We start from the raw sequence: 24,033 nt of genomic DNA on the forward strand, positions 1-24,033 counted from the left end.
TCCCTATATGCTCCAATACTCCTCTCAGACAGATATTTATCCAGCTCATTTTTTCCTTGAAGGCATCGACACAGCATCGGGTGCTTTTCTCAGATGCCTGTTCAGCATATTAACTGCTCTGTGGAGAGAGAAATATTTTCAGCTCTCGTGCCCAAATTGAGGCTTCTTCATTTTAAACTTGTGGGCCTTTAGTCCTGCTCTCACTGTGCAAGTGAATTCGCTATTTGTGCCTCATTATTTAACGGCATGGATGATTGCCTCACCGCCTCTAATGATCTCTGATTACCTAATCAGTACAGGCTACAAGCAAGCCGACCTGGGTTCGTTTCCCGGCAAGGCGAAACACAGGGTAAGTTTCCTCACTCCACACGCCTCTGTTTACCTAGTAGTAAATAAGAACCCGTTTTATAGTTGATTGGCGGATCGCTTTTCTGGGGGAAATAATTCCTTCAAAAAAATAAAAAATTGGTCACTGAATCAGAGACTGTTTGTAAGATATTGCTGTGTGCAATTGGCTGCCGCGTTTCACCCACAAAATATACAGTCAATCCACTTTACAATATATTCTGAGAAGTGCTTTGAGACATCTTGAAGAAGTGATAAAGCACTATATCAAATAAAAGGAGTAACATAACATAACATGTAGGAGCAGGAGTAGGCCATTCAACCCTTCGAGCCTGCCCCGCCATTCAATCATGGCTGATCTTCTAATCTAACTCCAGCTAATAACCTGACCCTACCTTATCCCCATATCCCTTAATCCCTGTTGCAATAAGAAATCTATCTCAGTCTTGAATATGTTCAAGGACTGAGCATCAACAGCCCTTTGGGGTAGTGAGTTCCATACATTCACCACCCTTTGAGTGAAGAAGTTCTTCCTCAACTCAGTGCGAAAGGGTTGGCCTCCGATGTTAAGGTTGTGACCCCTGGTTTTAGTTTCTCCAACCAGGGGAAACAATCTCCCACTATCTACTCTATCATGCCCTTTAATGATCTTATAGGTTTCTATAAGATCCCCTCTAATTCTTCTATATTCTAGAGAATATAGGCCCAAATTGGTTAGCCTATCCTCGTAACTCATCCCCTTCATCCCTGGTACCAACCTAATAAATCTACGCTGCACCCCCTCCAAGGCAAGTACATCCTTCCTTAAATAAGGAGACCAAAACTGCACACAGTATTCCAGGTGTGGTCTCACCAGAGCCCTATACAGTTGCATCAAGACTTCCCTACTCTTATACTCTAATCCTTTCATAATGAATGCTAACATACCGTTCGCCTTCCTAATTGCTTGCTGCACCTGCAGACTAACTTTCTTTATTATTTTTTATTTCCACCCATATTGTCTCGACCTCCTGGTCATCGGATTTCAGATCCTTCCTCTCCACTGCTTTTATTTCATCCCTAATTAACAGGGTTACCCCCCCACCTCTTTTCCCACCATGCCTATTTTTCCTGTAAACTGAGAACCCTGGAATATTTAACTCCCACCCTACATCTCCTTGTAACCATGTTTCAGTGATGGCTACTAGATCGTACCCATATGTGTCTATCTGTGCTTTTAATTCATCAGCTTTATTCCGAATGCTTCGCGCATTCAGATATAACATTTTTAATTTCCTACCATTTCCTCTACTCTCTGATTCCTTATCTACTTTGCCAAGCTTCTTACCCCTCGTTAACATATTCCTATTATCTGGCATGCTATTCCGCACTGTCATCTTTACTTTTTCTAATGCTAACATATGGTTTCTTTTACCTATATACTCCCCCCCCACCCCTTTACTAGTTTAAATTCCTATTTATTTCCCTGTTAACTCGTTTAGCTAGGACAGTTGTCCCAGCCCGACTTAAATGCAGCCCATTTCTCTGAAAGTGCTCTCTTTTCCTCCAATACTCGTGCCAATGGCCCATAAAAAGAAATCCCTGAGTTCCGCACCACTCTTTTAGCCATGTGTTCAAGTCCGTAATTTGTTTGTTCCTGTACCAATTGTCGTATGGCACAGGCAGTAGTCCCAATATTACCACCTTCGATGATCTTGACTTCAATTTGGACCCCAGCTCTTCGAATTCCCTTCTCAAGTCATCTTGGCCAACTCTGCCGATGTCATTGGTACCTATGTGAAGTACCACCAATGGATCCTTGCCCTCGTACTTTAAATTATTCTCTAGCCCTACCGAGACATCCTTCACCCCGGTCCCAGGGAGGCAAACAAAGTCTTCTGGTTGGTGTTGCAGATGATTGCGTCTGTCTGTCTAATAGTCTCATCCTCAATGACGACAAACATCCGCTTGTTTGCACCAGTGTTTTTCCTTCCACTTCACTGGCTTCCTTGTCGATACAAGTTCCAAGGATCTCATACCTGTTGCTCAAGGTAATTATTATTTTTATTATTATTACATCGAATCTCTAATGATGAAATGGTCAATCACTGGCCTGAGCTACTGCCAGTCATCACTGGTTGGTCATGAGGATACGATTGTCAGCCCTTGCATTCACAGCTAAAGGAAACTGGATTCTTGTTCATAAGCAGGTTCCTACTCGTAAGGTGCGTGCAGGCAAAGACAGGCATTGCGATAACCTAAAAAAAATCCCCATAGTCAGATAACTTGGGATTCACAGTTCGAGTTCTCACATGAAAAAGCTCCTCAAGAATGAGACACTGGAGGGCTGCCAGCAACCAAAATTATAATAAAATAATATTATTAACCTTGGAACCATTGCAAAAATCATGGTCTACAGCAGTTGCAGCCAACAAAATAAACTCTTGTGATTGAATATTTCTTGATTTATGGCACAAATCAAGAAATATTCAATCAAGAAAAAAAACTGAAAAAACTACTGATCTAACACGGACTTACCTAGACTTGTGCGAATGTTGGGGATGCTGATTCTTCACAGCCCTGTGGGCCACTTCTGGCCCACAGGCCACAGCTTGGCCATCACTGGTCTACAGGAAGGGAAATTGAACAAAATACCATTCAGCATTATGGGCTGTTGCAACAATAATTACTTTTGACGTGGTGATATGCTGCTCAAGCTTTATGCTGCATAGGCATCTTGTGATTATTTTTATTTGCATTCAGTACAAATTATTCATGCCACTACCTGGTTCTACAACTGAAAATCCAGGCTCACTGTATATTCATATTCTCCAGTACAGCTATTTTATGATATTAATAACAATAACCTGTGCTTTTTATATATCTTCTTATCATGTCGTCAAGACTCTCAAAGTGCATGACAGGATTTTACTGTAAAGTGTAGTGACTATGTATTTTGTAGTTGAACAATTTACAACAGCCAATTTGCACATAACAATGTCCCATAAACAGCCATGAATAAATTACCAATTTTATTTGTCGGATTCTTGCCTGAGATTTAGGGAGAACCTGCCTTCTCTTTTCAAATAGTGCCCCAGGATCATTAGTGTCCATCTAAACAGGAAGACAGGACCCTGATTTATTGTCTTATGCAAAGGACGGCATTTCCAACAATACAGCCCATTCCCAGCATTGCACTGGGATGTCATCTTAGTCTGAGTTCAAAGACCCAATGTGGGGCTTGAACTCACAAACTTCTGACTTGAAGGTGAGAGTGTTATCGATTGAGCCAAACTGACACCTGGGACTTTCTCTTCAGTTTTAATAGTTTCTCTAAACAGTACATTGTTCGAATATCAACTGCTAATAAAGTAAGTTAACAACAGTAAATAATTATTGTATTTGATAAAGGGCCTTATCAGATTGCTGAAATCTTTTAAAGTGTTTCACGATTTACTGTAATTTGATAATTAAGTGCTAGTCTATCTGATCCCAAATTAACATGTTCAGATTGGAATCGCTCAATTCTGTTCTAAATGAAAAGGACAACTCATCCACTTACCATTTGATGCTTGACACAGTGGATCATTTAGGTTTATACACCCTACTCAATTCCACTCCGATGTTACACTGAATTATCCACAGCAAGTGTGGAAAAACAGAGATTCATTATCATTCAAAAGATATATTTGAAAACTACATTTTATTTTTGAACTCACAAATAAAAGTGATCAGACAAAGCCTCTGAAGGTGAATAAACAGAATGAGTTGGTCTACATTTAAAAAAACATACTGTAAATTAAATGCAAATTTTACAACCGGTAGACATTGCAAAGCTATACAAATATTATAAAGGTCTGTGTTCCTTCATCTTTCAAAACTATGTGAGTATTTTTTGTGTCTGTATAATAATACTTTTTGGTCCAGCACATTTTTAAATTTGTCTTTAAATGTACCAGATGCTGGTGCAAATACTGGATTAATTGTAAACCTACACAATTTTTTTGTGTTGGGAGTGGATTAATAGAAGCATAAAGTATTTTTGTAAACTCGCCAACTTTTTTGATCCAACATTTATCTGAGATAAACAAATATATTCATCGCTATTTGGATTGTTTAGTCGCAGTTGCAGCGAAAGAAGGAAGGAACACATTTGTTTACACGTCAGCTTTATTCATGTAAAAGTAACTTTGTATATGGTGTTAAAATCTAAGACAAACATTGACTATACAGTTGCTTATTGAGAAACACAATTTATTTTACGATTAAAAAACAGACGGAATTAAGAAACAGACGAATAAAAAGTCACGTATAACATAAACGTGGTACACTATACCACCCTCAATATATAAATTGCATAAGTCAAATACTGCTAAATATAACGAAAAAATGTTACTGATAAATACTTTGTTTTAAAGCATTAAGGTGTACCATAGAGTGACTAATCTTCAAATGAAAAATGCTATTTGATATATGTTCAGTTAGAAATAGGAAGACTTGTTAGATTCTCCATGTTGCGAAGAGAGTTATATGAAATACTGGTAAAGCATGCAGATATTTGCTTACAATAATCTGTGGAAGCGAGAGCTAAATACTGTTCTCTTGTTGAAGAAAGGCTCTTATTCAGTGAGTAACACCAGACTTAGGAGTGATTCACACTGCATTCTGCATCTCTTCATTTAACACAATTCTCTTACACAGTACTCAACAGCAAGCAATACAGATCTGCATTACATTTCAGATGAAGTACACTTAAGATACATTTCATTGATAAAGTATGCCATCTGGGAAGACCACAAGTAACTGCAGTTACCACTAGAACTCCTCATGAGATAGCTTCCAATATTTGGAATTGATTTGCGCCATTGGATTTGGCATGTTTAAAAACCCAGTGAATGAACAGTTAGAGAAATGTTGCCACTGGAAACGATTTGCGTGGAAGCTGTTCCCCAATTTTAGGTAACCTTTCCCACAAAATCAAAACACCAATGTGGAGGATTTGACATGCACCGATCACTTAAACCAGCCACCTTCCAGTTCTATGTCGATTGTGGGATTTCCTCTTTCTTAACGTTGAAGGAAAAGACATTGTTTTTAAACAATTGGCAAGTCATGCTTCCTCTTGTTGATAATTAACTTATAGCATTCCAAGAAACAGTTAACATTCCCATACATCGATGAGTAAACCTAACTAGTCTCTTTCTAGTGTTTTTTTTTAGCAGCAACATATAATCCAGTTATATCATCTGACCAAGCAGAGCATAAAATATAGCCACAAGGAATTTTTTTTAAAAATCAAAATAATTTCACACCCAAGTACCATATTCAGTACAGTACTGAGAAAAAAATGTTTAAAAATTAAACTCGTGGAGACAGTGAGGGAGGTATAGATATCTAAAAATAAGAATTTTAGCTCACACCAATACCAGCGGGATATTTTTGCCGTCAAATTGCATTTTGTTTGGGTGGCACTCTTAAAAAAATTCTAAAATCGTCTTCGGTTATTTTACATCGTTGCAGTAGGGAATGTTTGATATTGGAGAAAACTGGGTCATGACACTGTGAGGAGAAGCTCTTACACCGTGAACCAATTCATTAAAACAATGCACGAATAGATGAAAATGCTCAGCCAAAACCTTATTTGAAATTGAAGCGTGGTGTGGTGCTGCCACGTTTTTGCAGGTAAACAAACATGAACGCAATTCAAAAATGCAATAACACAAGGGACAGATAAAGTACTGCCCTCTTTAGATGATCAAGTGCAATCCAAAACCATGTGATTTCTTGAATCTTCAGTGCTTTCTGCACATTCTCCTTCATCTTCCCAAAGTGTGTAGCAATAAAACACAAGCAGAATCAAGTCCAAGCAAATCCCATATGAGAAAGGCATTACCAAATAACATGGAGAATTTTTTTTTTTTTTTGGCACTTCACTGGTTCTATTTTTTGTTCAAAAGTGATTTTGTGATCCAAACGTGAAAACAAAATTCAGTTCCTTAATATCAGCATCTGCTGTCCAGAGGGTCAAGAGAGAACACAGTGCCTTCTAGAGTTAGTCCCATTTTGAACCCCTCCTGGGGAATGGAAAGTAAGAAGACGCGTTAAAATAGCAGCATATACAGTACCTGGGTTCTTTCACATGAAGTCACATGCATGCAGACAACACTTCAAAACCGCAGAGGAGCCACATGTTTCATTATGAGCGATGGCTTACAATGGGAGAAATGTTTCAGTTGTCAGATTTATGCATCCCATCTGTGAAAAGACCTATTCTCGAGAACAAAAGACATGGGAATCTAAATATGAACAGCAAATAAAGCAAGTATGACACAATTCATTCATCCAGTGTCTTTGTACCTTTGTTATAATATTAGTTTACGAAAACCATGTGCAGTGGTGATATTGGCAACAAATGTGCTACGGAGTGGAGTTTTTACATGATTTTTCAATGGCTAAGGAGATATCAATCAAAGCACCTTTAGTATAGGTTGTGCTGCATGAGAAGGTAATGCAGCACTTATTTATAAACGTTTCTTGCGTGTGGATCAAGTGCTACCTTCTGATATTGCTTCTTTACAAACTAATCCTGTGGCTCAGTGGTTAGAGCACTCGCTTTGCAAGTGAGAGACCTGAGTTCATTTCCAGGCAGAGGGCGAAGTCTTGGGCAAGTTTCCTTACTCCACACAGAGCCTAATAATAATCCCTCCAAAAACCCAAAACAATAATAAATTGGTCATTTTCAATCCACGACTGTTTGTGGGACATTGCTGTGCGCAATTGGCTGCCACGTTCACCCACAAATATACAGTCAATTCACTTTACAGTGTGTTCTGTGAAGCGCTTTGGGATGTCCTCCTGACATGAAAAGCGCTATATCAAATGCAAGGATTATTATTATTATTATTAATCTTCATCTATGCTGCTCGTACACTTGAGTTAAAAATAGTTGTGTCTGGTGCAACTAAATGCATTTTATTACAAATTGTAAATATCAGAACAGCCAGTGAATGTGCAAAGAAAGATGGTTAAATGACAAGTCCACAAAGTAGACAGATTACTTCAAAGCTAGGAAGTTCTATTTTGGTCATTACGGACTCATTACTCACTGGCTTAGTTCCTTGGGCGAGAAGAGATAAAATTTATATAATCCACAGAATATATCCAGTGTTACCCACTTGCAAATTCTACCTTTGGCATATATCTTTAAAGCCAGTTTAAGTCTAATTTAAGTCTAATTTAAATGGACTGAGCTACAAGGTCTAAAATTCCTTATTCTTTGCATAGTGCCATCTTGTGGCTTCATAAAGGAAGCCATCAAATAGTCAGGCTCAAAGTTGGAATAAACATCACTTTATTAATTATTTTAAATATAGTATAATAGTGAATATAGAATATGGGTTTACTTTACACGATTGTAAAGTTACACTGGGGTTTCCGAACAGAATAGTCTGAATGTTCCACTGTTACACAGTTTTACAGTATTACCACTTTCTTTGTCTAATACTTTTCCCCTTAGAGGAATTATTAGATGTGAAGGACAAAGCTCACAATTTAATAGGACGTTTTATTGGTAGAGTGAATACAGCAGCTATCACAATAAAGTGAAACTATACTGCTGCAACAAAATAGTGGTTGTTTGCGGCAAACAAATAGGACATTCTAGGATGATTCTTCCTGTGAGGTCCTCTTAAAATCAGCCCACAATATTTTCAGTACTTAAAAAGTTGACAAAGCTCCACCATCATCATTGTAGCAAAGACATTAAACATATAGACAGCGACACAACTAGAATCACACGCACACATTACACATTATATTCACTTCACACAATACCCACAAATGATGAGAAATAGAAAGTACCAACCATCGCTGACGCTGCCAGGCAGATAGGGTAAGCAAAGAAAAAGAGGATAAAGTATTACAAGACAGCCAGCAAGATCATGTCCATTCCTTAGGGTATAGGATGCAATTCTAATCAAATGGCCATAGTAAATACCTTGCAAACACCCCGTAGCTTTAATGTGGATTTGCTTATAGTGCTGAGGTCAGCACTATGCTGACAACCCAAAGGTCAGCTATTTCTCAGCAATGCTGCCCCTTCCATTAGTTTGGGTCCACAGTAGACGCATGCAGTTAGTGAGGCAGCATTCTCTCAAAGGGTTCTCCTGTACCTTAAATATCGTAGATTAGACCCGTTTACCTAGCGTAACTGTATGTATGATTCACACCCATCACAGACTGAGCAGGTGAATGGATTTGCATATGTACTGCACCCACCATTCTTTAGTTCCCTTAAGATCACATTGCAAAACTTTGTTCTCATTCATGTTGAAGAAAAATTGTAGAGAAATGTAAACTAAAAATTCTAAATATTCACCTGCATTTCATCCAATTTGGACTGGATGTCTGGTGGGAAGTCTCCTCCGCCCGAGATAAAAGGATCAAATGGTTCAGCGCCAAAGACGTCTCTTCCTGAAAGGAGTATCAAAACATATTTGTTCTCTTCGAAAAAATATTGAACACAGAAAATTCCTAACCACCCTTATTTTATTTCATTGTGAATTACATTTTTTTTTAATATATGGATAACCAAAGACTTAACTTCAGAAAAAATTGTGGGTTTTTTGTGCACGGAGGAGATTAATAATGAATTACATTATTCTTTGTAGATTGCCTTGACTTAAACCATGAAAGATAAATTCTTTAGTTACATATTTTACATGTGGAACCATTTTTAATCAAAGTGGAACGATTAAAAATACTACCCAAAAGTTATTCAACTTAAAGTTGTGTTAAAAGGCCAGCAGAGAAAATGATCTTAGTGCTCCCCAAGGCAACTAATATATTATGTTATTGCTGATGTATTGTGTGTTATACTTTTGATGTATGTACTAACTAATGTATGTAGTGTAACCCATGATATTATCTAGAATGTACATGTTACATACAGTTACTACTATTTATGAACATTCAAGCTGATGGTGAAACATGACAATTAAACCCACCATTAAAATATCTACAAACATTATATCAAGCACTACAGTGGGGTTCAAATAGTACAAACACTCACTGATTTCGGCAGATCTGACAGGTAAAGGGGGCAGCTCTGTGCCATTGCTGGATGGGGTCAGTGAAAGAGGGGACGCAGGTGAAAATGGAACCATATCAAAAAGGTCTGTACTTGGAGATCTAACTGCCACACTCCCTCCCTAGGATGTAAACAGAACAATAAATTAGTGGAAATGTATTAAGAAGCAATGCTTGTGGAGTGAATTTTGTGGTATTTCTGAATGGGATTTCTTACTTAGATTTCTTACTTATAAAATATATTTCTTAGCATGCTAAAGAAATCAAGAAGATTCAGGAATGAGCTCCAACTCAATCTATTTTCAGAGTGAGATTCTCTCAAGTTTGTGTAATATACTTTCAGATTTTTTTAATGAAGTCATTCAATCTAGAAATCCCGCAAAATTAACACTAACATCAAAACCAGTCCAGCCAACAAAATAAGGTGAAGAGGGAGCAAACGGCAATCATTCACTGCAAACAGTACAAGCAGTCAGCAATACAAGGTTTACCACACAAAACTCCAAAACAGGGACACACTACATTTTGCACATTCAATGACCAACTAAGAATGCACAGAAGTAATGCAGTGTTGAGTATGTTTTAAAAAAAGGTAGTCAAAACCCTTAAAAGACATTGTATATTTCCTTTTCAAAACCTGTTCATTTTGTCTCCAAGGAACATTCTGAGGAAGCCTCACAAAAGTTGTTAGTTTTGAGCCAGAAGTCAAATTTAATGACCCAAGACAACTCAACTTAAGAGACTTTCCTCCCATTAGACAATAGTTTCCCATTGGAGATCTGGTCACAAAAGGTAAAAGCTGCAGTGTAATCATTCACTGTAGCACCTGGTTCCAAGGGAAGGGATGGGCAAATTTTGTCTCAAACAACAGTAAAAATAACATTAAAAAAGGCATTTTGAGACTTCCTACTGACGTGAAATACGTTATAAAAATACAAATTATCTAAATGTGAATTGTATTGTCAAATCTTATTTTGTCACCATGTGCAAACACTGGAAAGAGGGATTCAAGTATCCAGCATCTCCGTGTGATTTTGGCTTTGAAATCACTGCCTTTGAAATGTAAGATAATGCAGATTTTGGAAAATTCTTAAGATCGGGTTTAATTTGGAAGCTGGTTTACCACAGTTTTTTTAAAGGCAGTGGAAGCAGTGAAGTAACTTTTTTGGTTTGCAGAGAATAATTCATTATACTTTAATACGATAGTGGAAGGCTGGTAAAAGACAGATTAAAGTTTGATCAAGTTGCCAACTAGATGTGTTACATGGGACACAGCATCTCATGGAACTATACTCGGTTGAGTTAGTTAACTAGTGCCCATTGATTGCATTCACAATATACAAAGAATTCCTGCATTTTCTAGTACTTTGTGTCCTCATGCTCATTTCAATGCCATTTTTCAGATGATAATGTCCTCATTTTGAATCAAAACAATACCCATAGCCTCTCAAAGGAAACTGAACAACAGTCAGTAATGTTAGAAACCCTGCATTTCTTCTTCATATCACAAACAATGTCACAAGATATGCATAGTAATCCCATTAAACAAATATTATATACACAGCAGAAACATGCATGCAGAAATTACACGAGGTCTTGGAATACTGAATCCATTGACTGCTCTCTGAAGAGTGATTTTGGGTGGAGGTGGTGTTAGCAGACACGTTGTTAAACTGGAGCCAGAGGGACTTGTTGGGGTAAGCGTAAAAGAAGCTATTTCGGGAAATGAAACAGTCTCCACGTTATGGGACCAGAGGAGAGTTGACGGCCTTTGGCATAATTGCTGTTGTTTACTGGAACTGATGTGCAACAGCTGGAAAGAAAACCACATAAGAGAAACAGAATCTTCAAGGATTCAAAATGTTGGTTAACGGAAACACCTGCAAAGTATCTGCATTTGCATATTCACTTGGGAACATTTTTAAGAATTTTGTTTCTCAATCCACACGGTTTAAAAATTGATCTGCACACGCTGCTCACAAAATGTAGTCAATCCACTGTGCAGTATATCCTGTGAAGCACTTTGAGACGTCCTTGACGACACAATAAGGCGCAATGTCAAATGCAAGGATTATTATAATTTCAGAAAGCTTGTCCACTCTCATAGTACTTTACATTGTTTTGAAAATGTGACAGTAAACAAAGGTGTACATCCCTTCCAAGAAGTGCATTACATTTAAAAACGTCACACAGCACAATCTCCATGTGTAAGTTGCCTTTCTAAAATTTATTTCTCGATCATTCCCTTTGTCTTTGAGACTCACACATCAGTGCTAGTTTTCCATCTCCAGTATTCAGCTTATTCCAATTCTCTCAACTTCCAAACTGCACTGAGCTATGATGCTTTGCCCTTTTCTCTCTTTCTCCGTGGTCCCTATCCTCAAATTGAAGAAATCAGCAGTCATGCCAACACATTAAGGACAATGCTTGAATGATAGGTGATTGTTTAGCTGACACATGGTGTTACAATTTTAAATGTAAGCCAGGCTCAACCATTTGACTGTGATTTGTTCATTTATAAAATAACAGATAATAGAATTAAAAAGTTACCACGAGATTTAAACTGTTAAAAGCCTGGAATACAACATCATGTTGTTCACACGATTCACACATCACACAAAGTGAAGTGACAGTTGCATACTCTAGATTAAACAAGAGCAGCACACACTAGAGTTTACTTGAACCCTGTTCCCATCAGCAGGTCACTGTTTTTAAATCAACATAAATATTAGTGCGTGGCCCATCAAGTCAGTTTTCAAAAGGAAACAAGTGGAACGATAGCATTTGGATAAAAACCTTTCCAACACAATCCTACAAGCCACTCATAGATCAATGGACATTACAAATAATAATAATCCTTACATTTAGTATAGTGCTTGTCACAATGGGAAGACATCCCAAAGCTCTTCACAGGATTTTACTGTGAAGTTCAGTGACTGCGAGTTTTGTGGATGAACGAGCATTAACATCATTTTAAAGAAAAATAAGAAAGGCTGGACATTGGAAAGTGTAAAGGTAAAGTTCTCCCTAGGTGCAATGTTTAATCGTTGTATGCAATCAGGTGAAAAACTGCAGATAAATCATCCAAAAAGAAACCACATTTGTAAAAAGGCTTTTTATGAACACTATTCGTACATGACAGCCATTATCAGCCCTGCCCAGCTGCATTCATCCCAAGCAGCCACTCTACGTGCACAAGGCTACCTGAATGTAAAGCCAGTCTAGTTGATCTTGGCCCTGATCCTGGGCTCATCTGACGTGCATGTTCATTTCCAGCAGCAACCAAGGGAGCGATGATTGATTTTTCTTCACCCTCCCTGGGCATGGCGCGCTGAGGCCCATTTTCAGTACCCCAATACTGCCCGAGCTGAGACAGACAGCAGCACAACAATGATGATAGAGCCAGGGATCACAACAGTTGCCTGAGTTCGAGACCACACAAGGTTGTGTAGAGTCCCTGCATTATTAACTCCTGCTGATGTCCTTTCCATGTACCTACTTCGAAAATCTTGCTTTACTCTTACTCATTTTACAGTCCTACAGTCTGCTTGAATTTGAGTTACCCTTGATCTCAGGGTTTAAAGACCTGATGATTCATGTCTCCTTGAGGTCAATTCTGGCAGCGCCTTCTCAGAATACAGAAACCAAAGTTCTAAAAATCACCCCATCTAACCCTAAGCAATGGAAAGCCGTTTTGAAGGTAGGGCACCCACACATTCAATCATTATTTTAAATGTGGCCTTGTAGGCTATTTCAAGTTATATAATTCATTGCTGCCATGGAATTTGACAGGCTTATTGAAAGCTTCAAACTGTATGCATATTTTCACTGAAAATACAGTTCGTAATCACACACAGATAACCATTTACTAGACTGATGTTGATCTTGAGCTGGCATTCATAGTTCAATCCTCCACAAACAAATCATCCAAAACTCAGCTCATATGCTCTCCTCTACCATCAACCCCATCTTTGCCAAGTTCCACTGTCACCCCATTTCTCATTCAATTTACTTTCAATTCCAACTTTCAAATGCCTGAATGATCTTGCCCCACCCAACTGTCTCCTAAAATCTTTCTGCCTTGCATCCATCGCCATGCTTAATATCCAATCCAGACAGATACGCATATATACGCCACATATGTACAATCACTTATACAAGAACATTTCTCTGTGTAAATAAATTGGTGGCCTCCTTCTTTATGGTTTCCTTCCTTCGCCTCCCCATCCTTTTCCTTTTGACTATCCCTGGGAGGATTGAAACTATTGCTTATCGCATTGCGAGATATAAAGCTTCGCCATCTGCAGAACAGCTGAAGAGAGTCAACTGTTTAAGACTGAAGGAGTGTTGGCCAAATAAAAGTACTTTTGGAATTTCTGAGTGTCAGAAGGCTATTTCATCATGGGACACATTATAGCATGCAAGACCAACTCTGTCCTTATCCAACATGCACACACACCGCAATCCAGCAACAACCAAAACATATGATCAGGAATGGAAACCTCAGCTGATTTTCTCCCTCTGTAGTTTAACATGTGTCATCGACCATCGCAGCATTGTGTCATCGGCTGCCACACATTAACCCATTCAGATTCAGATTCAGCACACAATAAAAGATTTGAAGCTTTGATTCTAGTTCAGACCCAACTTTCTAGAGTCAAGATCCATCATCAAGCTGGACACCCAAAGTTTTCTACTTACAAACTTGCATCAGTCTATGACTATAAATATTTCACCCACAAAATACAATCAATCCACTTTACAGTATACACTGGCTGTTTTCTTCTTTCTTAATCTAAGGGCAGAACACTATTATCCTAGCTGAACTTGACTACCTCAACCGAAAACCTACAATGTTGTGTTCTGTATGACTGCCTTCTGTGCCGGGCAATGCTTTTCTCACTAGGCCTAGAACATGCAGTACAGTATAACAACAACAACAGCTTGCATTCATGCAGCACCCTTAACGTGGGGTAGCGTCCTGGTTCGCTTCACAGTGGCGGAGTATGATAACGAGCCAGGGGAGAGGTAGGGGTGAGGTGACTGTAAGCAAAAATCGTATACTCAGATTACTGTTTAGTAACACAGTAGGGTGGATACAGCTGTGATGTGCACTATTCCCAGTTGGATACAAACAATCCTCTTCAAATTGTCACATGGCCCAGTTGCACATAACTTTAGGAGTTTTTTCCCACGCTACATATGGGGCATAATGGAAAGATTCTGTACAATAGAGCAGACTTTTGGCCTTTCCCTTGGCAAAACACATCAACTGATGCTGGAGTGTGGGGTCCTTGCCTACAGGTCTGTCCTTTATGTGTGAAGTCCTCCATCTAATAAATAAGCAATAAAGAGAAAGGAGCTTTGACCCTTTAGTTCGTGGTATGTAACAAATTGTCTTTATTCTTTCTTTCTTGCTGCTGATACAAACTTACTGTGTGCTCACGTCTTAAACCCTTCAAATCAATGGCAACTACATACAAGACAGCACTCTAAAATCTGAGGCCTTCTTGTGTTGTGTTATTTTTCCATTCCTCAGTGCTAAATTTCAGACTAAATCAATGCTGGTTCATGCATCAGTAACTTTTATCTGCAGAAAATAACGGCAGCAACTCAATAAAGGACCAAAGTTCCAATTTGACATTCAGACTCACTTTTGCAACAACAACTTGCATTTAAATATATAGCGCCCCTCACCCAGGGTAGCGCCCCGGTGCGCTTGACAGTGGCGGAGAATGATGCCGAGTCGGGGGGAGGGGGAGGTGACCATAGGGATGGTCAAACAGAAAGGTCTTCAGGAAGAAGGAACAGGAAAGGGCAGGATAGCAGGATAAAGGAAGAGTGTTCTTGAGTTTTGGAGTGTAGTGGCTGAAAGCACGGCCACCGATGGTGAAATGGAAGACACAAGGGACATGCTGAAAGCCGGAGCCAGCCGAGTGGAGACAGCAAGCTGTGAGTTGGGCGGTAAGCAGGTCGGAGAGGCATCGAGGTGCCAAGGTATGAAGGGATTTGAAAACGAGTGTGAGGATCTTGAAATCGATCCGTTTGGCGATAGGGAGCTAGTGGAGACTTCCTGGAACTAGTGAGATAGGGTCTTACAGTTCATTGCTCGTCCACTAGATGGATCTCTTTACACAGAAAGGATAGCCACTTGGACAAGGTCCGTAACCCCAACATGATTTGGTGAGAATGCCAAGGGCCTTACTTCCCTTTGTATAAACTGTTTTCTTGTGGTATGGGGGACGGGAAGAAGCACTATGCAGAAGTTATACAATTGAGACGCATGCAAATTTGGAAAGAAATATTGGCACACAACTGGAAATCGTTGATGATACACCTTGCAGGTTCTTTGTAAATTGTGTTTGTAAAATAGAAACAAGTTATGTTCCCATCTTTTTGGGAATTTTGATTGCATGGTCCCACAGGGATGCATTATCCTTTCATAAATACTTTGATACAGGATTTTCAGTCTAATTTTATGCTGTATTACTCATGATTTAAATTACAATCATGCTCAGTTTTAACTATAAGCAATTAACAAGTTGGTGGGTGACCCTGCAATTACTTATCAGGATGAATCAAAGTAAGCAGAGGCACTCTATAATCGACTTTGAATGCTTAATTCAGTGGACAATGTATTGTAAAGGAGATGGTATCAGTAAGAAAGCAAAATATGCTTACAATATTGACTAATGTATCTTTGCTTCCTATAAGATCCACTCCTTTCATTTAAATCATTTCTCATGATCCCTGGTCTCCTGGAGGTAGTGGTAAATGACTGAGTGATGAGTCCATTATTAGTAGTTATTGCCAAAATTGGCATTCCTCACAGATAAGTCCAGAAATAATGAAAAAAATGCACCAAGAACATGAGAAAAACATGCTGAGAATACGTGGCAACTATGAAAACCTGCCTGTTATTTGACCCAAATCCATGGTGCAAATTTGCAGTTTATAATTATTAGCTGGATTTCCAAAAGACATTGATGAAGTTTACTTTCATATTTTCTACATGGATTGCATTTGCTCATTAGAAAGTAATTTATCAACACTGGTGTATAAATCACCCAGACATTAAATACCCAGCAACAGCCACAATTTGTTTCCAATTGACATTAAAACCAATATCCACAACTAAATACTATTAATGAGAAGTATATAGCCATCCATCAATTCCATCTGTTTAGATTTGAGGATTAAGATTTTTGCAAACAAAGAGTGTATGTAAGGAAAAATATAATCAAAATGGCATGAGGGTAGGAAACAATTTTACTCAACAAAATGTTTCCTTCTAAATCAGCACTTACTTTTCATAGCTGCTCATGGAACCACAATACGTGAAGTAGTAATACAATATTGTACACTTACACTAAAACTGTGTAACATGAACCTGTTGTTAATTGTTGTCATCAGCCTGGCTCAGTTGTTAACACTCTTGCTTAAGTCAGAAAGTTCTTGGTTCAAGCCTCATATTGGAATTTGAACTCACATAGCCTAGCAGATGCTCCAATGCAATGTTTAGTGGTGTGTTGCATTTTCAGAGGTGCCATCCTTTGGATGAGACATTAAAGTGAGGTCCCATCTGCCTGTTCAGGTGGATGTTAAAGAACCCATCTCATCTGAAGGACATCACCTCCAGCAATGCAGCATTAGAATGGAATGTCAACCTAGACGAGATGAGTTGAAAGTCCCGTCTTGAAACTTGAACCCATAACCTTCTGACTCAGAGGCGAGAGTCTTACCAACTGAGCCACATCTTAAAGAGCAGCAGCTTGTTTATGTAGAAGTGTAAACGTATATTGAAGAGTCAAATTTGCTGAACACTGGAAAGAATTGTAGCAAACCCTGTTCTGTTTACCAATTGATCCATTATATTTATGTAAAATATCATAGTATTGGCATTTGTCCTTTCCATTTCATTCTGTAAAGTTATGCAATTTAATAGTAAACACCATACTATATCTGGCGACAGGTTGGATTGGGAATTGACAACCTCCAGTTAATACTCAATACTCAAGTTTTGCAGGTTGGTAATATAAGATCATCTATCTAACTCATAGTACATGAATACAGAAAGTTTATATGATCAGTAGTACTGCACTCTTAAAAAGGTCTTGCCAATCCCTAATTCATATAAAAATGTATGGAGGTGAACTGTTTTTACACAGAGGGAGAGAAACCAGGTCACTGTGAGGTTCAGTAATCTACAATGCCCTTTGGTGATTTGATCCCGAGATCAATCAATCAGAATGAACATCCCTAAATATTTGTAGATGACGTTGATAACAGAAGCTTTAACCCTTGACATTATTGGTAGATCTGTCTCATCCAAGTAAACTCGAATTACCATTCGTAACATATCAGAGCACTTGCTCAACTGCAAAACAATTAAGAGTCTTTACTTAAGGAAAGAAGAGCTCAGCACAATGGACTGGGCTACCAGGCTGTCCCTTAATATTCCACAAAAATCCTGCAAATTAATGGTGTTGTTTAAGGTACTAGGAATGAATCAGAGAGCAATCAAGTCTTCTCCTGAACAGCCATTTCCATTAATGGGCAGCGAAAACACATCACTAAAGCCTAAACAGATCTTTAAGTCATTAAAGCAATAGCATGGGCCAAAAATTAAACTCTCAGACAGCAACAGATAAACCCAGGNTTTTTTTCCAATTGTACAAGGGAAAAAAAGAGAGCAACGTTGCATGGTCTACTGTGCGGAGGTTTCCTTTGCAGTGGAATACAGAACTGCCTATTTTGCACAGCTTGAAATCATTCTGAGTAGCGAAATGGAATGAGGAAGCATAACTTGGTTCCTGTACACTTACTGGTGATTGAGGAGTTTGAGTGGCCTTGACTTTATCCTCCAGTTCTTGAACTTTCTTTTTCAATTCACTGTTTTCCGTTTCCAGCTCCTGAATCTGCAAAACGACCATTTGTAAAATTTGTAAAAACTGCCCGACCGCAAAGCCATACATCTTAAGGTTTAAAATTTGTGCGCATTTAAAGGAATAAAAGGGAAAACTCATTGCACGAAAATAAAAGTGTGTGTATCCTCTCGTAGGTTAGGCTACATTTTAAAGTTGTCTAAGAAACAGCTTGATACTGTCCGGCTCAATCGGTAGTATTCTGGGTCAGAAGGTTGTGGGTTCCAATCTTATCATGGGACCTTAGACCTTAGACCTCACGGGGTATGCTGACGTTCCAGTGCAGTGCTGGGAGAAGCACTGATTATTCGAAGTGCCATCCTTGGTTGAGATTTTAAACCAAGGTCCTGTCTGCCTGTTCAGTTGTATGCTGAAGAACCCATGACATTACTCAAAAAGACAAGGGGGTCCTATCGTGGCAAGCAATCTTCCAGTTAAAATTAATTATTCACCTCCTTGCTGTTTGTGGGACATTGTGTTGGCTGCTGCACTCGCCCACAAATACACAGCGACTGCATGTAACAGAAGGTCTTAGAACTCACTGATCCTGAAGGAGTATTACAATTAGCACAAACTGCAGTCATTTGCACTTCATTCTCCCTCACACCCAACAAGGAGGGAAAATTCGTCCAATGTGCACACAGAACTATTTAACATGCCATAAAACAAGAACACTTTGGATTTATTGGTACAGCTGTTTAAACATTCAGTAGATTTAAAAGTAAAAGTAAATTGAACTACATGGTACATAAAGAATCTTAGATCCCAATGCTCATTGATAATGTACCTCTGTTCCTCTGGTGAATTATGTAGTAATGGTTATTGGGCACGATAGCACAGAATGTACCATTAGCATAAATGTAAATATGTGCGGGTGGTAGGAAAGGTGGCGACAGAACCAAGAACAATGACATGACCACAGCATATTCAAAATTAAATTGATACAATTACAAAATATTTTAAAATTGGCATGCCAAGGGGTAAACTACACACCTGAAAGTTTTGCTGTGGGAAATATTACGGCATATTGAAAAGAGTTCAAAACGAAATTTACTATTTAGAAATTAAGTTAGGGTCTTAGAACGTTTTTTAAAAAAAGACATAATGGTCTACATTGAATACATATTACAGAAATGAGTTTGATAAGATGGGAAGTAGTAAAAAAAATGGAGGTATAATACAATGCAATTCAGATTTATATAGAGCTTTCCAAGTAGGAAGGACATCTCAAAGTGCTCGAAAGCAGTCTATTGTACAAGACTTCTGACAAGTCACGTCTAAGGCTCAACAATCAAAAACCTTTTTTGAAGCCCACCATTGCGGTTTTCATTACTATTTCAGCTTACTCTCTTTTGCAAATTGGCAATCTGTTTTCTTGTTTCAACATCTTTTCCTCCCGATTCCAGGAACTTCTTGTAGGCCAAGTCAAAAGCTTGGCCGATAGTTAAAGTTATTTCTTCAGCCTGCAAAAAATTGAAGGGATTTAGGGAATACAGTGCAACTCCATTCTTAAGGGATTCACGACCAGAGCTAGTGTTTGAAGGGATTCAGAGTTGTACAAATGGAGACACGTTCTTGCAAGTACATCAGACTATTGGGCCAGCTTTGCAGCTTGCACTGCAAAGTGTTTACAATTGAACCCAAACCTGTCTCTAATGGAAACTTTAGAGGTTGGTGCTTCAGATCAAAAGCTTGATCACCACTTCATAAGGTTATAAGATTGGGTCTCTTGATGAAGGCTAATTGGCCAATTTGTTTTCATCCTTCCAGAGTACCCACCCTAACTTCCTCTCTTCACAGCATCAACCTGTTTTTAAGTGATCCGTTGTCAATAATGTTTCCTGGTAACATGTTCCAATTGTTATTTACCCTCTGGGATGAGAAATACTGTTTTTCTGGTGTCTATCCTGAACTTTTGCTACCCTAAACTTGTGCCTTCTTATTTACTTCCTCAATCGCATTTAAAATTTCATACACCTCTATAAGGTCCCATCTGAGATGTCTCTCTTTGAATTGAAAGACTTGTAACTTGTAAATCATGTCTCTAACCATGAGAATTATCCTTATTGCTCTCCTCTCTGGTGAATACTGAAAAAGTGGTGAGCAGGCCACAGAAGCTTATAGGGTTTGGTTTATGGTTTACTTACACACTTTTCACTATCAAACACGTAACACATATGTTTATTTGATTCGGCATCTTTGCAAATAAAAGTAAATATCCTCTTGTCTGTTTTGTCGTCAGCACAGAAGGATATTCGATGCAACTGGCAATTATGCAGAATTTCCTGCAATCGAAAGAAAAAATTAGAAACTTTAATCTTTCACAACAAAAACAGCTTCAAAATTAAGACTGTTAAGAATTTGCCAAATCCTGGACAACGAAATAGTTTAAGAGCAACGAAAATAAATCTTACCCAAGTAGAATTTCACCTACAAAATACACAGTCAATAAACTTTCTGTAATTCTTATGAATCGCTTTGAGACATTTTGACAATGAGATAAGGTGTTATATATCAAATGCAAGGATTATTATTATTACCTTTGACTTGGAATCCAGAACTTTGACCCCATAGATGGAGATCTGCAATTCAACTTTGGGTGTTTTTTGACCTTCAGATTTCTTTATATGCCTTGCAAACTGTAGAACACACAAAAGGTTTAAAAATGTTGTATTTCATATCTCTTGTTTTTTAATATTAAAATTTGCTTCTTCAAAATATNAAAAAAACTTTAGAAACCTGGGGAAAATATTAAAATCCATAAACACTCAAAGCCAAACCTTTTGAAGAATAAATAAATATTTGAATTATGTCTTTGAAAAGCACAATTGCAACTAAAAATAAAGTGATATTAAGAACGGAAACTTTGAGCATCTCTCTACAATGGGTTTCACCACAAGTGCAAAGTTTAGATGAGTAAATGGGTTTCATCTGGTCCTGTTGTTTCTCACTATCAGTGCTTTGTTAATCACCCTAAATAACCAATTTCTTTACAACAGATAACTCACTAAATCACTAGCATTTTGAGATAACTCACAAGTGCCTTCAACTGCAGGCTCCAGAATGGAACAATCTTTTTTGTCTTCAGCAGACACGGTGGAAGGAAAACTATGGTAATAAAACTCTCTATACTTAGCTGCAGAGCAGCTCAGAACATTAACAGTTACAAAATGTTCACTGGGCTCTGCATATGAGTCAAACCTTCATTCCACAATTTATCCATAATTCCGAGTGGACAAAGTGCCGCAGTAATCTAATTCCGCAGTTCTAGAGTTTGAATCCCATTCCTGAAATCATCCCCAGTTGGTTTTACAGCCACCAATGCAAAGGGAAGTTTAAATGTACAAAAATACCTTTAGTTTATCTATTTAAACATCGTCAGAAGATCAGCCTAATCTACTGGTTCAATCTATTAGTTCATTAACAACCTTCCCCCCAAAAAATACGGTGTTCAGCATCAGTTGGTGGAGCGCTGAACAGGCGTTTATCTCTAAACAAACACACAAGAGCTTTTTGTGCCTTGAATAAAGCCATGAGCATTCAGAGCAGCTAGTATAATTGCTTTTCAACTTCAAATTGCTGTTCTGCCTTCAGTGCATCGACTCAGTAGCTGTCATACAACTGGCCCCATAAATAACAGAGCAGCTGTGCTCCAAATAGAGCAAAACAAAATTGTTGCATGTATTAAAAGACACACCCTACATGTCTCTGCCCAGATGCCATAAGCCAAGGCATTAGAGTCAGCACGGAGTACTTTGGGGACCTACTTCAATTGAACCTTAAAGCTGGGAAGTTATCAACATGAAGCACTGGAAGGATTCTCCTTGCTCGTCTGTTAGAATTTGCCTCCCCATTCAAGCTATGTCTTGAAACATTATCAGAACCTGTGCGCGAAGATTCCTATCCACAAAAGACACACCTACCCCTCTGAATCCCATTGATGATCCAGGCTGGCTGGGCAATCATCAAAAGTTCCCTGTGAAGCAGTCAGGCTGAGGGATTGGATTACCAAGTCTACAGATCTGACTCAATTCTGCTACCCCTTCGCTAGGCATGTCACAAAGGAGCTAGCTAGATGCCATATTCTCTGGTGACTGTTTTGTAGTGTAGAGTCATGTAGCGTAGTGGTTAGAGCACTCGCCTTGCAAGCGAGAGGACCTGGGTTCAACTCCGAGGCAGTGCGAAATGTTGGGCAAGTTTCCTTATTTCACACGCCTGTTTACCTAGCAGTAAGTAGGAACCCAGCTGTTAAGCCAATTGGCGGAACGCTTTTCCGAAGGTAATAATCCCTTCAAAAACAAAAATAAATCTAAATAAATAGTAATAATTTGGTCACTCAATCCATGACTGTTTGTGGGACACTGCTGTGTGCAACTGGCTGCCTGTTTCGCCCCAAAAGTATACAGTCAATCCACTCTACAATATATTGTGTGAAGCGCTTTGAGACGTCTCGAAGACATGATAAGGCGCTATATCAAATGCAAGGATTATTATTTATTATTTTATTATTGTTCTGGTAATGCTCACGCTTGTATTTGGAGCTGTTCGTGGACTGATGTTCTTCTGCAGGAAGTAATTGAAAAAGGTTAAAGTTTAGGGCAATCTAAGAAAGGATTGTTTTAAAAAAAAGTTAATTAATTGAGATGCAACTTGCTTGCTTTCCCAACCCCCTTCCCCAATGAGGGTAACAAAGCAACAAAGTGATTAGAAATATTACTTAGTAAAATGGAAATGTGGTACTCTGGGATATGGTTCACTGTTGATCTTCAATAGAATGAGGACTATGTAAATATAATCTTTTACTAAATGTTTTGCATAACAAATTAGGAAAACATCTCCCTCTTTAATTTCCATTCCTCTTGCAAAACTAGAGTTTTGCACCTTGGGATGTTCTCCCTTCTTGAAAGGCGCTTTACAAATGTAAATTTATATTAGATTATAGAGTTGACGTCAACACTTCAGTATCAACTGCATTGACTGAATGTGGCACATAGGATTTCAGGACAATTCTCCCCACTCCAAGACAATGCTTTCTGCATTAAGATATACCAATGTACAGATAGGAGTTGTACGCTGGAGTTGGAAAGTCATTCACATGTGGACTTTAAACTCTGGCCTTTGAATGAAAGATCAAAATCCAATAACTAGTGCTGTCCAAATTGTGAGCCAGCACTTGACTTGTTTGCACATCAAGATGATGTCAGTTTTCCTACACAGTGAGTTTCTTCAAAGCACAGAGTTATGAGTTGTTAAAAATATTTCAATAATAAACTAGTTCACATAAATAATTGACTCTTGGCGAGAGGAAGTGGTTTTAAAACCAGGTCACATTCCAAAACATACCAACGTCTAGGTCTCATTCCCTCCTGTTGGCTACTTTAGAGCCTTTCACGAGTGAGCTTTGCCCAGTGTCACACTGTTACCAAATCATTCCAAACAAGGCCTGACATAGAATTGTAATGTCAGGATTTAAAAGCCTGTTTTGTTCAGCGTTTAAGATGAAATGATATCACTTTCTTGCGTTACTTTGTGCCACATTCACTACACAATTGCATACAATCTGAAAAAGGACCATTACACCTGATCCGAGGCCTGAAATTGTACCTAGACTTAAACACCAAGACCTTTTTTTGTCTTAAAAATTAAGATTTGTCTGAATTGTGAAAAATTTGGAAATTCTGAAAATAGTTTTGAGTTC

General features: G+C 38.5%; 1 protein-coding gene across 5 annotated transcripts in view; it reads right to left on the reverse strand.

Annotated features, from left to right (window-relative positions):
- Nucleotides 1-4,008: 4,008 nt before the first annotated feature.
- gulp1b (GULP PTB domain containing engulfment adaptor 1b) overlaps nt 4,009-24,033 on the reverse strand; it is a 123,831-nt gene continuing 103,806 nt past the window's right edge. For 2 of the 5 annotated variants that reach the window (XM_042336099.1, XM_042336097.1), the window contains 9 exons: nt 22,863-22,898; nt 20,876-20,974; nt 20,483-20,620; nt 19,682-19,798; nt 18,237-18,329; nt 11,000-11,224; nt 9,395-9,533; nt 8,702-8,796; nt 4,009-6,398 (listed from right to left, as the gene is read on the reverse strand). In XM_042336099.1, the coding sequence (XP_042192033.1) occupies nt 6,327-6,398; nt 8,702-8,796; nt 9,395-9,533; nt 11,000-11,224; nt 18,237-18,329; nt 19,682-19,798; nt 20,483-20,620; nt 20,876-20,974; nt 22,863-22,898 (1,014 nt within the window). In that variant the 3' untranslated portion in view covers nt 4,009-6,326. Of the gene's footprint in view, nt 6,399-8,188; nt 8,200-8,701; nt 8,797-9,394; nt 9,534-10,999; nt 11,225-18,236; nt 18,330-19,681; nt 19,799-20,482; nt 20,621-20,875; nt 20,975-22,862; nt 22,899-24,033 lie in introns of all 5 variants that reach the window. The other 3 variants (XM_042336098.1, XM_042336100.1, XM_042336101.1) reach the window with 3 other exon arrangements.

Source organism: Callorhinchus milii, unplaced genomic scaffold, assembly GCF_018977255.1.
Source record: "Callorhinchus milii isolate IMCB2004 unplaced genomic scaffold, IMCB_Cmil_1.0 Scaffold6, whole genome shotgun sequence".
NCBI classification, from domain to species: Eukaryota; Metazoa; Chordata; class Chondrichthyes; order Chimaeriformes; family Callorhinchidae; genus Callorhinchus; species Callorhinchus milii.